The 16313-nt window shown below is 42.1% G+C and overlaps 3 protein-coding genes across 4 annotated transcripts in view; 1 reads left to right on the forward strand and 2 right to left on the reverse strand.

The window, feature by feature from the left end:
- The window catches only part of fez2b (fasciculation and elongation protein zeta 2b), a 13037-nt gene extending 10081 nt beyond the window's left edge, over positions 1-2956 (forward strand). For both annotated transcript variants that reach the window (XM_048250776.1, XM_048250777.1), the window contains one exon: positions 167-2956. In XM_048250776.1, the coding sequence (XP_048106733.1) occupies positions 167-183 (17 nt within the window). In that variant the 3' untranslated portion in view covers positions 184-2956. The remainder of the gene's footprint in view (positions 1-166) is intronic.
- A 56-nt stretch (positions 2957-3012) lies between these two features.
- si:ch211-57i17.5 (usherin) lies at positions 3013-5988 on the reverse strand. Its single transcript, XM_048250778.1, has 4 exons — positions 5883-5988; positions 4628-4699; positions 4114-4302; positions 3013-3948 (listed from the first exon to the last, which is right to left on the reverse strand). The coding sequence occupies exons 1-4, from the start codon at positions 5937-5939 to the stop codon at positions 3859-3861; spliced, it is 408 nt and encodes a 135-aa protein (XP_048106735.1). The 5' UTR covers positions 5940-5988; the 3' UTR covers positions 3013-3858.
- Positions 5989-12304: 6316 nt separating this feature from the next.
- On the reverse strand, positions 12305-14885 carry fam110c (family with sequence similarity 110 member C). Its single transcript, XM_048250664.1, has one exon. The coding sequence runs from the start codon at positions 14860-14862 to the stop codon at positions 13537-13539; it is 1326 nt and encodes a 441-aa protein (XP_048106621.1). The 5' UTR covers positions 14863-14885; the 3' UTR covers positions 12305-13536.
- Between the last annotated feature and the right edge of the window lie 1428 nt (positions 14886-16313).

The raw sequence follows: 16313 nt of genomic DNA on the forward strand, positions 1-16313 counted from the left end.
AGTATGAGTAAGGGCATCTGAATGTGTTTTTACCTTGGATTTTGGCACAAGGGATTATTATAACATCTAATCCTGTGTATTAATGTAATAGTAGAGTCTAGGCCTAGGAGCTTTGTCCAGTTGTTGAAGTGTGCTTGACTGACCTATTTTCCCATCTCTTTCACAGTATTATGTCCCTCGTAGTCCTCCAGGAATGCCGGAACCTTCCAGTTGGTACGAGGTGATGCAGTGAACCACACATGTCCTGTTTCCATGGGCCATGCTTCTGGCTCCATGGTTTCAAACTCTTAGATGTTTTACCTCATTTTATTTTTTATTTTTTTTATCCCATAGCATTTTCCATGTGTCAACCTAATATACTATTTTGATATCATGTGAAATGTTTTTATTTTTAAATGCATGTGAGTTTGTAATATTTTAGTGTATGCATTGCCAGTCCGCAGTATTACTCCATGAGTCGTGCGACCTTAGCTCAACGTGGCTCACGGCCCGTCACATGACAATGCCATTTCCTCAGACTCAAACAACTTCGCAATCCTGTACGAGAAATTCTACTTATCACCCTGCCAACGGGTACGAGATCACCACATGTCCTTGGCCTACAGATGAGATATTTCCTGTGGTCGGGTTGCATCTTATTTGTCTGTTAGGTTACTGCATGGTTTTCAATGTACTCTGTGCACTTTGACAGGGTACAAAAACGTCTTTGGTAGTAGTTTTAACAAGTGGATATCATAAGGCATAGCAGAGTCCTGATGTTGTGACTGAGGCGTCTCTCTGTGTAGCACATTGAAAAGCTGAACTTCTTCGGGCATTTTAGCCAGGCCTTTGTGGGATGGTGAAAGCTTGGTTTTGAGAAAAGGGAAAATCTGTGCTTGCCTGCAAAGACATCTTCCACTTATAAAGCACAAAATCTGCAATAATTTGTGATCTTAGTCCTTTTATATGAAGCTTGTATGCTATATCATTTTTAGCTTGATTTCTTAACTGATGTAAAAAACATGGGAGATTATTAATTGGGACACTGGGACAGTAATTACTTTCTAAATGGAGATGCTGCTAAAGCAGCTGCATGACTGTGAAATACAGCATCAACCTTTTTCCTTTAGCCAGGTACACTAATGTATGTGTAATGCACACAAAGCTCAGGTGCCATCAATAGCGGCTCAGCGGCGCCCCCTGCCCTAAGGCTGGAGCGGTGCATGGTGCCAACTGGTTTTAATCTCTGCCTTGACGTTTCAGCCAGCCTAAAGTGTTCCTCCCACCCCTTGGCTCCCTTGATTGGTGCCAGTCCTCTGATTGATGATTATCATTGCAATACTCCAACCCCTTATTCTCCCCAACAATATATTCCCTGTGGCATCAGAAAATCCGTTTGTTGAAGCCAGTTATGATGAAGCAGCCCTACTAACTTGCATGCACAGAGCATGCTGCTAGAGCCGTACCAGCATAGACCCGGGGGAAGAACACATGTGGGGGTTACCATGCTGCCTAACGTCCTGTGATTAGGATGTGTTCAGGTTTACAGCTCTCCTAACATCTTCCACAGCTAGTCCCCGACATGCTGGACATGTAGACATTGAGTAAGCTTTGAATATGATATCGATCTGCGTGCATACCTTCCCATAGTCTTTTTCAGTTCATGTAGTTGGTGAAGTCTTTAGGCTATAGTCATTTTCGCCTAGTGAGGTATTTGGGGACATTTTAGTGTCCCTTGTAATGTCCAGTGCTTGTGTCTTTTGGTCACCCTTGCTACCTGTCCCTTTTTATTCTGATTATAGTGAGCCTAGTACTATAATCTCAAATAACATGCCAGTTAAGCATTTCTCTCTCTCTCTCTCTCTCTCTCTCTCTCTCTGTCTCTGTCTCTGTCTCTCTCTCTCTCTCTCTCTCTCTCTCTCTCTCTCTCTCTCTCTCGAAACCTGACACAAACTTGCACTTTCTCTGTAACTTGCTCTAAGGACAGTTTGACCCTAGAAAGAAACTTTGGTCAATAATCACATAACAATATTGGGAGAGCCGTGTCCTGAGTGCAAGCATGCATACAGATCTCTATGCCCAGTAGAGACTCTGCTATGAAGTTTCTTATTACCATGCGCGTTTGGGGCTCAGTTGGACTACAGATGGTAGATTTACCCCAAACATCTATTAGGAACAATCATGTAACAAAACAGGCTTTATAAAAATCAGCGCCACACAATTCCGACTTCCCTTTAGTTTATTTTTGGATTTGTCAGATGGGTATTTTAAAGTTCAGTCTACTCTGCGGTACAGTCTGATTTATGATGCTTAATGTCATTATGGTACCTTTGGAATGGATTACAATCTGATGTTCCAAACGAGATTCCAGCATGTTTTGCCCTCTAGCAAACACAGTCAGTAAAACAAGACCTCAGATTGAATCAGAGCTTAAGCAGATGGATCAACAAATGCAGAATGTGTGAGTTTTTATTATTATTATTATTATTATTATTATTATTATTTGTAATTTTCTTTTGTTTTATTCAAACTAAATGTCAAATATGCCAGTTTAAAAGAATTAATTGAAAGTCACGGCAGAACATTGAAAGATCTATTTTTATCCTGAGGTTTACTGTAATTATAGGAGTAAATGGAATCCAATAGTGAAATGAGAAGCAGCTATTGGCCTGTCCCAGGCATCAGAACTAAAGATTTATATTTCTACTCCTTCTCCTGTATTTCTATGGCTGCCTGTGTACAGAAATAACAGTTTTGTAAATAGAAACATGTTTGTTTTTAATGTACCATTCTGTCCTCTTCTTTCCTATCCACTCTCTTTGTCACGGATTATTGTTTGTTTCTCATTACAATGTAATGTGTCACAATTAATTTATTCTGTAAAGGCCATTTAAAGCATATCATCTTTAGTGGTACAAATGTTTTGTGCCAGTTTGCACTGGAACTCATGTCAACTAAATAAAGACTTTTGACTGTATGAAATGCCTTCATTTTAATCTTGGATTAATTGTTCACATGATCCCGTTAACCAATTGAAAGTAGACAAGCATACTGTTCTATTCCTTAAAGTGACATTCATATAGGCTTCAAGGTTGCTTGATTTTCCTGCTTTTCCTTTCTTATGGTCGGTGTTCATTTCACTTTTTCGTTGTGAAATGATAAAGTGACAGCCAAATGCTATTTCTTGCCACAGATTATAAAATAATTTCCCTCAGGGCTTGCCTGCGTAGGCGGTATTATCATTTATAGTGCATGACATAAAATAAGAGTCTGGCCAGCTCATCAGTCATTTTCTGACTGTGCTTATTAGAGACTGAGAAATTGCACCACTGACTCGCTAAAGGGATCCAGGTGCAAGCTTTCGTAAAAGCCAGGAAATGTCAGTGAGTGTTCTGCCAAAATAAAACCACAGACTGACTTAAAACAGACCCTGTCAGAAAATCTGTTGGACATTTGTTTGTGGAAACCTCATGTTGTGTTATGTCGTTTCACACAAATAAATCCCTTCAGCAGTTAGATCAGAGCTCTGACTGGTGTTAGATGTTAACAGTGTTATGTTAACAGATGCTACTAGAGGAAATACTGAGTCTTTAACCGAGAGGTAAGATGACTGCTAGCTCTAGATAATGTAATGGGATGTCCTATGGCTTTATAATTACAATCCAAACGCTTGTAATGCTGTACAAAGTGAGTTACAAATTAACTGCCTCCTCAGTGGTTGTTGCTGTGGCTGTTCAATCCTCTGCCGTGGTGTTCCTCAGGGTCATCTACAGCTTTAGCAATCCACTTCCAGTGAGGTCCCAGTCCACCAGTGACTTGCGTTCTTCAGGAGTGGCGTCTGTCAGGGGATCTATAGTCCACCCAGTCCAGTGGAGCAGGCTACAGGTTGGTGTCTGTGAACATGGTGTGCTCTTTCCTTACTGTGCTGAAGCCTTTGATGGTGTCGACAAACTCTTCATCTTCCATGAACTAAAAGCGAACAAATAGTTGTAAAGATAGATTTTTTTTTTTTTTTTTTTTTTTTTTTTTTTTTAAGTACACAAGAACACATTGTAGCACCCACTGGAGCGCTTAGAAAGACCTTCCGTATTATGTTAGAACTGTCCATGTCTGGGATCAATTTGAGGCACTCACCATCCCGCTGTCGTGCCACTGCCTGTGAGGATCCCATTCCTCGTTCCTGCCCTCCTCAGTGTTCTTGTCTATGACCTCACTGATGCTGCGGTGCAAGGAATTCTGGGAATGTGCGAGCGTTGAAACGTGCAGCGTGGACACCGTGACGATGCCGTCCTCTCCCTCCAGAACCTTACTGTCCACCACATCCTGGAGGGGAATTGAGACAGGTCAAGGCTTGGTATGCTCCAATCTCAAAGTATATGTCAGCTCTAACACTAACTGCCAACGACCAATGTTGAGGTTAAACTATCTGTTCTAGCCGAGCACTTATCAATTAATGATCTTAGAAAAGGTTTAATGAGGTCAGTGATCATATGTGCTGGCAGGAGTCTCCTCAGAACATGTGCAGATTTTATATTTTCAGAACTTCTCAGAACATTATTTGATTTCTATATTGTGTAGATGTAGGTTTTGTATTTTCAGAGAACATCAATCTTTGATGGGACAGATGAGCCACAAGAGAGGTTCTGACCTCACGGTGTATGGTGAAGCCTTTCAGGGTCACACTGTTGGAGTTGCTCGTAGTGTCTGCCACCGTGTCAAACTGAAAAACAAAACTCGTTACACTGTTTGTCAGTGGCAGTCTATTCAGAATGTAAATACTTTGTATTTGTAATTTAGTGAAAGAAATATATAATGTCCGCAACAGCTTTAGACTCCCATATTTAATGTACAAAGGCAACGTTTCGACCCTAAAATTGATTTTGCCTGAAGAAGACCTAGTAAAGACCAGCAGGGTCGAAACGTTGCCTTTGTACATTAAATATGAAGACCAGCAGGGTCGAAACGTTGCCTTTGTACATTAAATATGTGAGTCTAAAGCTGTTGCGCCCATTATATATATTTTTTTTTCAGTTTTTTTGTCCTGCACCTGACAGAAGGTAGGATGTGCACACAATAACTTTTTTTGAATATATTTGTAATTTAAACACATATTTACACACAATACTATGATGACTGAGGTTGTTGGCAAATGTTACTAATACAGTTGTGTTCAAATAAATAGCAGTGTGTTTAACAAAAAGTGAATAAAGTGCCATATGCCGAAGAGGAAATGCCCCTGAAATGGGTGTTTCAACAAGACAGCGACCCCAAACACACAAGTTAGTGAGCAAAATCTTGGTTCCAGACATAAAGGATTGAGGTAATGGAGTGGCCAGTTCAATCCCCTGACCTCAACCCCATTGAAAAAATGCAGTTTCTGAAGCAAAACAGGAACTGTGAAATGTAGTTTGTTCTTTCTGGGCAGAAATACCTGTTCATAGGTGCCAGAAGTTGGTTGACTCTATGCAACGCAGATGTGCAGCAATTATCAAAAACAATGGTTCTGCAACTAAATATTAGTTCAGTTTAAGGTCAAAGAGAAAAATGCCAACACTGGTATTTTTTAACAGAATGATATTCCTTTTCTTTGCTTCTTGTGAAAAATAATGCAGACTTGATAAATAATATGTTGATTTATAATTGAATGTGGAATGTTTCCAATATATTTGAATTATGGAAATAAAAAATGAAAAAAAAATATGGAAATGAAAATGATTTTGAAAATATTTGAGCACAACTGTAGGTACTATTTCAGGAGGCCTAAAGAGAGTTTCTGCTCAGCTGCAGTGTCTAGGTGAGTGGTACAGTTAGCTGGAAAGGTAAATAAATGAAAAAGACTTACAAAAGTTTACCTAACATTCATAGAAAAAATGCCAAAAAGACACCCCCGCCCCCCACCTCACCAGGTATGAGTTGCTTGGGCTGGAAACTGCCATGGGTCCCCTTTTCTCCAGCTGCATAGGGACCAGCGGGGGGCGCTCTCTGGTGATGGGGGGGCGGTGGCGGCTAAGCGTCCGGTGCAGGAGCAGCCCGAGGATGATGGCCAGCAGCACCAGAGCCACGCCCGCCATCACTACCATGAACCACAGCTCCCGGTAGACGGGGGGCTCCAGGGACTGAGTCCCTGCCCGCTCCCCAGGCAGGGTGGGCTGGACCACATCTGGCAGAGGCAGAGACCAGGAGGCCTATTCATCTGGCTTGCAACAAAGTTAACCCTTAAAGGAGTACCGTCACACCGGTGTGATGGGAATGTTGGGAAATTAACGTTCTAAAGAATATCTGGGTTCATTGAATTCAACATAGAATTTTAGAACCTTCAATTGTTGCGGAACTTAGAATGTTCAAAAACCTACACCTTTAAGGGTTAAACACTTCTGGGAAAACCGTGTGGTCCAGAGTCTCGGGGATTGCCGTGACTTTGCCGTGCAACATACAGGACCATTATAACCATGAGGTTGCTTCTATTGTAAAGCACTCTGGGTCAGCTGCTGTTGTTTTCGGATGTGCTATATAAATAAAGTGACTTCACTTGACTTGGCATGAGAAGGCCAGTGTTATTCTGTGGTCACCACAGAATAGCACTGACAATGCTGATTGAGACACGAGGGGAACCTTCCAAGAATTCACTGAAAGACATGTTGATTCTATTTTGGTTGCCCATTTTGGTTTCTTTCTGTATTTATGTTTTGCATAGCTATTTGCTGACAATATTGACAGAGTTGGTGGATGAAACAAATAGGCTACATTCAACAGGGTGGGCTGAAGTACTAGTTTTGGTTTCGCCAGGATTGAGGTGTGGTATAGATTCCTTGCATAAGTCTGAATCTCTGATTCACCTGTGTGAAACTCCTTTGCACAATTCTTCAATCAGCAATCATTCATTTTACATAAGAGATGTCTGTTCTGTGTTGCTATTTGCAAGTATGGATCTAATGTACATTTAGACAAAGTACTGTATTGCCTATTTGGTGGAAGAAACAGTACAAAAAGTGTTTTGCTGTAAGTTTATTTCGATGAAAGTTGTAGTTCAATGAAATTTACAGTGTCTTGCTAGGTGTTTGCTGTATGTCTTACATGTCAATGACAGTTACATCTAGGGAGGAATGAATGAATTATTGTTTTATTCAGTACATTTTTTTCTTTTCACAGTTTTTTTCTGATACCAGAAAAATGAGAAAGTAATGGAACAGACATAGCAAAAATGCTCATTTTGAGAACTAGATTTTGCATTTTTTTTTGTCAAGTGTGTAATGATTGATTAAAGAGTGTTTTTGAATTGGTAACAAGTTGTAGTGTTTGAAGGCAAGATTTGCTTTTGCTGCATGTTTTAAGTGTTTTGAGAGAGTAACAGCCTTTTGCAAGCAAAATGTGTCATTTTGTCCAGAGTGCTTTTGTTCAGACACGGGTGTTAACTGTTTTGAGAATGTGATGTCAGAGTTGACACAGGTATCAAAACGATCGAGCAAAACTGTAGTGGAATCTCTAGAATAGGCGGGCAAAATGAACTGTGAATGACAAATTAAGATGTCCGAATCCTTTAGTGGAAAAAAAAGAGAACCTGCTGTCTCTAGCCAAGAAGAGAGTCTATCTTGCAGTGATAGAGTGATAGAAAGAGATTGATCCATTCTAATATATTATACATTAATAGCACCACACCAGACTTAGTCCTTTCATTACAACAGTGAATCGCTACACTGGTCTCAGTAGAAGTAATGCTCTTATCATCCAGTAAACACCAGTGTTCTAAGGTTTCAGAGAGCAGTTACATGTAATGAGAACACACAGCCCACACTGCTTATGCATATGGTTTAGCCTACCCCCACGTGCAATTGGATAATGTACACAAGTAACATGCAATGTAAAGCCTATATGACCGACTACCGACTCAACTACACCCACCCATAAAACACCAAGAAACACCCTGATAGCAGCTATGCATTGTTCTAAGAAGAAATCATTTAGCCACTATGTTGATAGCAGCTATAAGGAGAACCCAATGAGAACATTTCTTTCTCTTGTGTCCGCTCCAATAAATGATCCATCACATGAAGAGATGTTTTTTTTTCTTCTTTTTAACATGGATTTCAATAATGTTCTCTTTAAGGGTAAAAAAGCACCCAGTATGTTTGTCATATTTCTCTCATGTACTTGTGACACAGTGTGACTCACAAACGTGTCACGTTATGGCCAATGTGCGATCTGACCCAGTTCAATCTGACTCATGTGCTCCCTCTAGCAAAGCTCTGACCTTACCATGAGGACACAGAGAGAGAGAGAGAGAGAGAGAGAGAGAGAGAGAGAGAGAGAGAGAGAGAAAGAAAGAAAGAGAGGGGGAAATAAAATCATCTTAACATGAAGTGCCACTCACCGGTGTGTGTGTCTGTGTCGTTGTGGCTGCCAGGGGCTTTTGGCATCCTCTAATTTTGCGCTACATTGGTCCCCACAGTGCTGAGGTGTAGATCTGTGTTTTTGGAGTGGGAGCGAACCTCTTCACCCATCAATATTTCACATCACACAGCACTCCGACAGACACGCATAAGGAGCCAAAACCTCGAGCAATGCCAAATCAAATGTGATCATTCTTCCACCATCTGTATTCCCTCAGTTGGAGTTGGTTGGTGTGGACAATGAGGCCGTTCGTCGGAATGCGCAGTCGGAATTCCACACACCTGTGACTGGCTCAGGCTCCTGTCCCTTGGGGCACCATGGCAACGGCACTGCAAGCTTAGGCGGGTTGAGTTACCTGGACAGCTCGTCTCATTATGATACAGAACACCGGAGTATGGCCCACTCACTCATTCACACACACACATGCATACAACTCCACTCCAGGCATGCAAACACATACTCTCCTAGAGCACACACATTTATTAATTATGTAATTACATGTTTAAATGCATTCATGCACATATAAACATATATACAGAGATATTCAGACATGTAGAAAATACACACAACACAACACGCATCAGGTTCGATAAATAAAATATAATAATAATTTAATACATGATCCTGTAAATTCCTTTTACCCACAAGCATAACAGTTATACAATTCTTGTCCAAATTACTCGGTGAACAAGATTCATGACATAGACCTAGCATGAAAACCCTCTTTTGTCTTTTATATAGTGTATGTTGACACATTTGTTTATACAGATTTAAATACATATACATATAAATACACATTTACATACAGTATAGATGGAATGAATGCATGCATGTGTTCTGTGTGCAAATGTACACCAGTCATTAAGAAACGAGGGCAGCTGACCTGCTCCCTTTTCTGACAGACGAGAGTGTGGGAGTTCTCTGATCTGCACCAATGATGATCGTCTCTGCGGGTCACGTTACCGCAGCGTAGATATACGCACGCAGGCACGTCTGCCTGCCTGCCCGCACTTGTCATCGGTACAGTTCAGAACTAGCAGTGTGACAGAGGTTAGGTCATGACTGCGGAAAAGTTTTCCATCAGGGGCGTTCTCCAGCACTGCATGTCCTGTCCTGTGGTATGCCACTATAGGCCTCACAGTGCATGTCCTGTGATATGCCACTACAAGCCTCTCAGTGCAAGTGGCTTCAATTTGAAGTTGCACGTTGACAACATTCAACATGACAACTCAACCACAACGTTTATTCGATATATTATCCAACCGTTTTACTGTCACCACAATGGGTCTCAAAACCAGACAAAAAGACCCCTCTGAGATTGAACAGGTGATATTTATTATGGCCCAGTGGCTTCAAAGATTTTCAAATGAAAGACTCATCGACTCCGTCTCTAATTTATCTAGGCTTACAACCAAACAATGAAAACCATTCTCCAAATAGCCTACCAGACTTATAGTGAATGACATGCAGCTATCGATTCTTTTTGTAATCGATTAATCTAGCACTTTATCGATCGATTAATCCGATTTTTTTTTTTTTGCATTTTTAAACAACCAAAACAAATAATGCATAACGAAAATGACATGGCTGTAAAATGATCAAGCAATTGGCACAGAGGTATTTATTCTAACTCCAACATTAGGCTACAAAACTAAGCCCATTTATTGCAATTTACCCATTTAGTGTTTATAAGTGCCAGTGCCAACAATCAAATAATGTTCAAAATGCTCTCTGTAAAATTGCAACCTCTTGTGCATGACTTAGCTGGACGAACAAAGCTGTCCATACTATGTTGTGAAGTGCTGGGAGGGAGAAGAGGGAACGCAATTTAATGTATTAATATGCACAACAGGTTTCATGCTGTAATCTAGACCTGACATCAAAGTAAATATCTGTTTTATTTCTACACCTGCAGCATTTACCATTAGGCTACTAAAAAATAGCCTACCATTAGGCTACTAACAAATAATTTTACCATTAGGCTACTAAAAAATCATTTCTGGGGTGAGCCTATTTGCTATGGTAACCTAGCAACCTGTGTGTGTGTGTGTGTGTGTGCACGCACGCCTGCAGTGCGTGAGGGAAGATGAGGGTGCATGCATGTGTGTATAAGGGGTTCTTTTTTAGGCATACTGTCTTGCAATTGAACGTGAATAAGTTTACTACTTAAAAACACCAAAGCTAAACATTATATCACGACATCGCTACAAATACAGTATGTGATTAAAATCAGCCAACATCAATGTAGGCTATAGGCTGTAGATAGATTATAGATAGGCTGGATAGATTGATAAATAGCCTACTTTATTGACGCTTGGTGAAACAGCATGGAGTGGATGTTTTCGGTTCAGATGCTTGTTCTTTTCCTTTTTGAGTATGTAATGATCCCAAAACTTAACTTGAAAACTTCAGACATTCTCGGCCATTTATGGATATCTTGACTCCGCCATCGCGCCAACTAAATTGAGAATGTATCACGATTCACGCGCTAGCGGTGTGCTTCCTGAACAACGGTTCGTGTAGAACAATCAGATCCCTGCGCGTATAGTGCGCGTCATAGGAATTTAACGAGGCTAATGACATGTGAATGACTTTGTGCATCTACCCCATCTTTAAGCACTGAAAGAATTGCAAACTTTGCCATGTGTCATTGTTCTCAAGATGCAAATTCAGTGTAGATAGGAGATTGATCATCCACTGAGTTGATCCCAATGAGTTAAGATGGGCTCTACTGTAAGTACAAGCTCTGACTTACTGACAGAAATCCTCTGTGCATGAGTCAGATACTGCCATCTAATGGTTAAGCATTGTCAGAGCAATGTATGTAAGGGGAGATAGTTAAAAGTGCTTAAAATATTCAAATGCTTCCTCTACCCCTATGTCAATTAGAGTCTATTAAACTGGCCGGAGAGGTTTACAGGGATTTGTTTTGGCAAAAGCACTGCATGTCCATGGGCGGATTATGAACTTTCGGGCCCCTGGGCCCAGATGTATTAAGGGCGCCCCACTAATTCTCGCATATGTGGGAGGGGGGGTTTGGGGGTCCTCCCCCAGATATTTTTTTAATTTGTTTGATGTGATTTCCTGTATTCTGGTGCATTTTGGGGATGGCCAATACTACATTCAATCAGATTCATAGCCTACATCCTGATTTGTTGATATTGAGGCAATGATTCCATGCAAAAGCTTGGGCTTCAGGGCCCCCTGACCCCATGGGCCCCTGGGCCTGGGCCCGGTAGGCCCGTGCAGTAATCCATCCCTGTGCATGTCCTGTGGTATGCCTTACATGAGGACAGGGTGTTGCTTCCTTTGTGTTAAACAGTTCTGGTGCACACTCACAAGCAAACACACATACACACAGAGAGAGAGAAACAGCCTGGAATAAAAGTGAGATGAACAGGACGAGACTCGCCCAGACACCCTACCATCCTGCTACTATCAGCCTCAAAGGTGCATGTGTGTGGGTGGGTGTGTGTGTGTAGTCTGTGTGTATATGTGTGTGTGTAGTCTCTGTGTGTGTGTGATTGTGTGTGTGTGTGTGCACGCGCCTGCATGTCGGCATATGTCTGAATACACTGATACAAAGCCTGACTGTGAGCCTGGGGCCACAGTGTGGGAGTTTTTGTCCAGGAAATAATTTCAGAGCTGTACCAAACACCCAACCTCTCACAGACTATGCACTATTCCACAAACACACTGCAGATTAATACTAAAACGACTGTAAAAGGTTTGACAACACCCTTCCAACAAATCTGACACTTTCTATGGCTTAACATTTGTTCTATTCATTATCCATAACTATAACTCTATTATGTCAGTGTGATGTCTTATCCTGCTCACTGTCTTCTTACACCAACAATAATAATAATATTAAAAAAAATAAAAAATAACACACACATGCAAGTAACAAAAAAGAAACTGAAAATAGACAAAAATGTTAGCTTAATACTCTTATTTTGTAAATATAAAAACACTTTTTATGGAGTATTGGAAGCAGGAGATGAACATTTGATCTGATATACTGTATTCTTAATATTCAACCCTTAATTCCAGTCTTTTAGTTAGTCTTTTATCCAACAGGAAAGGGATTTACAGTAGGCCCCCATCTGAACCCTGGCGAAACTGCCAATAAGGGGTGACCGACCCTGGTGATGTCATCCACTTCACAGGCAGCCACAGATGTAACACACCCATGGAAGGCCCAACCCAGAACAGCCACCTAATTCTAAGAAAGTCTCATGAACATGAAACATGATTCAGCGAAAGACTGCTTTCATGGAAGACTTGTTCCAGGCAAACACCTTCTCCTGAGCACTCTCGGTAAGATCAAGTCTCGTTGCTCCTCCTCACCTCTGTGTGTCTGTAAGATGGAGGAGAAATATTGCTCCAGTCTCTTCATCAGATTCATGAGGCTAATTTAGCTGCTCACCGTGGTGGTGTTCATGAAATACTTCTAGGCAGAAAAACTATTTTCATCATAAATGCAAACAGAATAGCTATGTGGTAACTTTTACCTCAGAAAACAATCCTTTCACACAAGATAGTGTGTAACAGATAAGTAAGGTACAGAGATAACTGTTGGGTGTTTCATTTGTCAAGGATTAACAAATACAGATAAACAAATGTGCACACTGTCTTCACACTGTTTTCCATGCTACCTATGACACAGTAACAGAACAAACATAACACATCTGGCAGCAGTTTTCTGACACTCCAGGCTAGGAATGTTGATTACTCCGAGGGACACATTTCATCCATCATGTGAGTTTCTAGAATTTAGCTGCCAAGGGCGGCATATTCTGGCAAGCCACAAGCCTTAATTCTGAAGTGTGTGTGTGTGTGTGTCATGTTGCATTCTGATTAGTAGCAGGTCTGTGGTGCCTCACTATTGCAGGTCCTGACCACACAGCAGCAAAAACACTGAGAAAACAGGTGTATGCTTAGAGACAACAAACATCATCATGGCCTATTAGTATTATTGCAACTGTAGGCTTCATATGATCAGACCATAAATCCAAGATCCAGCAGCAATATTTAAATAAAGAAAAAACAATGCCTTTGCATCAAATATTGAATACAGCAGGCCTTAGTTATGTGACAGTGTCCATTATGGAGGATATATTGTACAAAATAATCTTGCATATCTGAGAGACAGCAAAAAGGACAATCTTAAGCCAGCTCTCGTAGTGTTTTGCCGGATTCCGTGGCATTTCTGCAGCTATATAGCCACTTAATTATCCGTGCGTTGCGCTCAATTACAGACGTGGCCTGGCGGGCATTCTCCAGCAATTCCTCCTCCTGCAGCCCGGCGCTGCAGCCACTGCTCCGGGAGAACCGGTCTTCAGAAGTACTGACACTGACGCTGCGTATTTTGCTCGCCAATTCGTCAGAGCGTGCAGAGAAGTTCTCTTTCCCAAGGGAGGTGACAACGTCGCCTTCAAGGCCGCAGTAGGTGAAGAAGGCGTCGAAATCAGCGAAGTTTTTCGAGTACCGAGAGCTGATGTCAGAGTGGGATCGTTCCAATCCGTTCCCTCTCCGCGCCCTGCGCTCAACCTCGGTCACTCTCTTGTGTCGGGGCCGCTCCTGGCCATCTCCGGTAACCGTGTTCTCCTGCTGTGCGCATATGTCCACTTTAGGCCGGTTTTCAGATTGTGCAACAGCGGGAGCAGGAGTGGAATCTTTTGAGCCACCTTTTCTCGCATCGGCTTCGGTCGCCTTCTCCTCCTTTTGGCCATCTTTACCCCTGATCTCGGTCACTGTCTCCGTCTTGTCTTTGATGGTGTTCAGTAGCATTCTCCGGGCCTGAATACGTTCGTGCCTGACCCCAGGCGATCCCCGTATTAGCTCACATTTCTGTCTGTACAACATTAGTGAATCTGGACGTTTTTTGGAGCTGCTGCGTCTCACGGCAACAGTGTCCTCAGGTGGTGATGGTTCACCTGAGACTGTTTTTTCAGCTGTCGCCTTTTCATTCCCGCTCTTACTCGAACTCCTGTTGGATGAATCGTTGCTACTTACAGAATTCGTGTTGAGGCAGATCACCGGCTCCTGCGTCGAGTTGACCACCTGTTGGCTCTTGACGTAGCGGGGCTTGCTAGCTGCCAGTCTTTCCGCGGCCGTCATACCCGCCTTGCCCTCGCTTTCTAGTTCAAGTTGCTTGCGTAAGAACTCAGGCCCCTTCCCAAGAATGCGCGAAGTACCTACGCCTGAAGATCCCTGCATTGTATGTGAAAGAAAATAACCCTTTTTCCGCCTTAGTTGAAGTTCCACGCTGTCTATCGCTAAACTGATTTGTATCGATACACTGTCTTGGTTATCACGTGAGATGTGAAAATATTCGCTCGAACACGCTGGTGTGTTGGCCAAGCACGCACTGTGAGGCCGTTCACCTTCCCGTGTGTACACACCACGCCCAACCCACCTGCGGGGGCCAGGTGGCTGTCTACCGGAAGAAGACTGAAGGAAGTGGGCGGCTTTAGGGACTTTCAGAAACATGGAAAGATTTAATAGCCGAACTTGATATTGCCGCATATTATTTCTTCCTCGGGTGTCTTTCTCGAGTTTTGCATTCCGTTTGTTTCACACTGTGCTTGTTTTATGCAAATAATTATGATAATTATTTTGGATTTTAATGTATTTTAATTTAACTTAATTTAAATAGGCCTAGAGTATCTTTCTGCGTTTTACATATTAGGCTACTTATGAAGCACTTGCCAGACAGGTGCAAGAAATTACGTCATTATTCTTCAGTGGCCTAAATAGACATCAAGGCTTGTCAAAAATGTTTTATTATTATCATTACTTTTATTGTTATCAGGCCTACTGCATTCCTCTCTAGAAATAGTACTTTACTCATAAAAGTAAATGTGTCAATAGTTCAGCATGTTAGACTGGGCATGTGGGGCATCACGAGCACTTCCTTTTTAAGGCAGCCAGGTTAGTGTGTCAGGCTTGTGTTAGTATTACCCAATGCAACCCAGCGATCTCAAATTACCAGTTAAAGAGATTAAAGTATCACGCGATTAGTGATCTGGCGAGCACATGAAAAAAACGGGAGATTGCGGCACCGTGTGTTGAACTTGGCCACTTGCAGGGTGATTAAAATAATTAATTGCCTGTGGAGATTCTTTTTGAGTGCACGTGCGACAGAGGAATCAAGCTTGTGTAGTGATGAATGAGTAAATGAAATCTCTGTTCTAGCCCTGGTTTTCTTTCTTTTGACATGTGTACACACACACCCTGCCCCACTCACAAGCACACACACACACACACACACATACACATACACACACACACAGGCGCGTGCTTGTAGAACACCATCCAACAAAATCAGTACAGCAGGGTTATGTTTTGGTCATCTATGGTCTGGTTAGTGTTGCTCTATGGTGGGAACCGTGAATCAAGCCATCCTCATAGGCCTCCCGGGTCCAGAGAAAGAGAGAAGATGATGGATGTTAGCACTATCAGACCGGTCCAATCCAGTCTCTGTCGCTGCCAGCAGAACTCACACAATCCCCCACGAGTCCCCCCTGACCTCTCACTCAGGCGTCAGGCTGCGGCTCCTCCTCCACTCACTCTGACAGGACCGGCTGAGGCATCTCATAGTGAACTCCAAACATCAACCAGACCATTCAGGATGTGGAGGTTGTGATCCTGACCGAATCTCTCTGATCCTTTGAACCTCGACCCTTCCACTTATGCTCTCCTGAAGCCTGAAGAGATAATGATATAAGCTTTTTTTTTTTTTTAAATGTGGATGCTAAACAGGGATGCTAAAACTGAGGATGAGTAACCGCAGAAACACTCTCCATGCCCACGCTTTGTGTGTATACAGACTGCATCCTATATGTGACTGTTTAAAGAGATGTATGTTTAGTGTGTATTTCCTTTACATCTGTATCGGAACTCCCCCTATTACCGTCGGTCCCGTATTTCCACCGTCTTGC

Source organism: Alosa alosa, chromosome 8, assembly GCF_017589495.1.
Source record: "Alosa alosa isolate M-15738 ecotype Scorff River chromosome 8, AALO_Geno_1.1, whole genome shotgun sequence".
Classification (NCBI taxonomy): Eukaryota; Metazoa; Chordata; class Actinopteri; order Clupeiformes; family Clupeidae; genus Alosa; species Alosa alosa.

Coding starts and splice junctions, on each gene's coding strand:
- si:ch211-57i17.5 (XM_048250778.1), bottom strand. CDS start 5,939: ATGCAGCTGGAGAAAAGGGGACCCATGGCAGTTTCCAGCCCAAGCAAC. Junction 4,303..4,627: donor GCTTCACCATACACCGTGAG/GTCAGAACCTCT, acceptor ATTCCCCTCCAG/GATGTGGTGGACAGTAAGGT. Junction 3,949..4,113: donor AGTGGCACGACAGCGGGATG/GTGAGTGCCTCA, acceptor GTTCGCTTTTAG/TTCATGGAAGATGAAGAGTT.
- fam110c (XM_048250664.1), bottom strand. CDS start 14,862: ATGTTTCTGAAAGTCCCTAAAGCCGCCCACTTCCTTCAGTCTTCTTCC.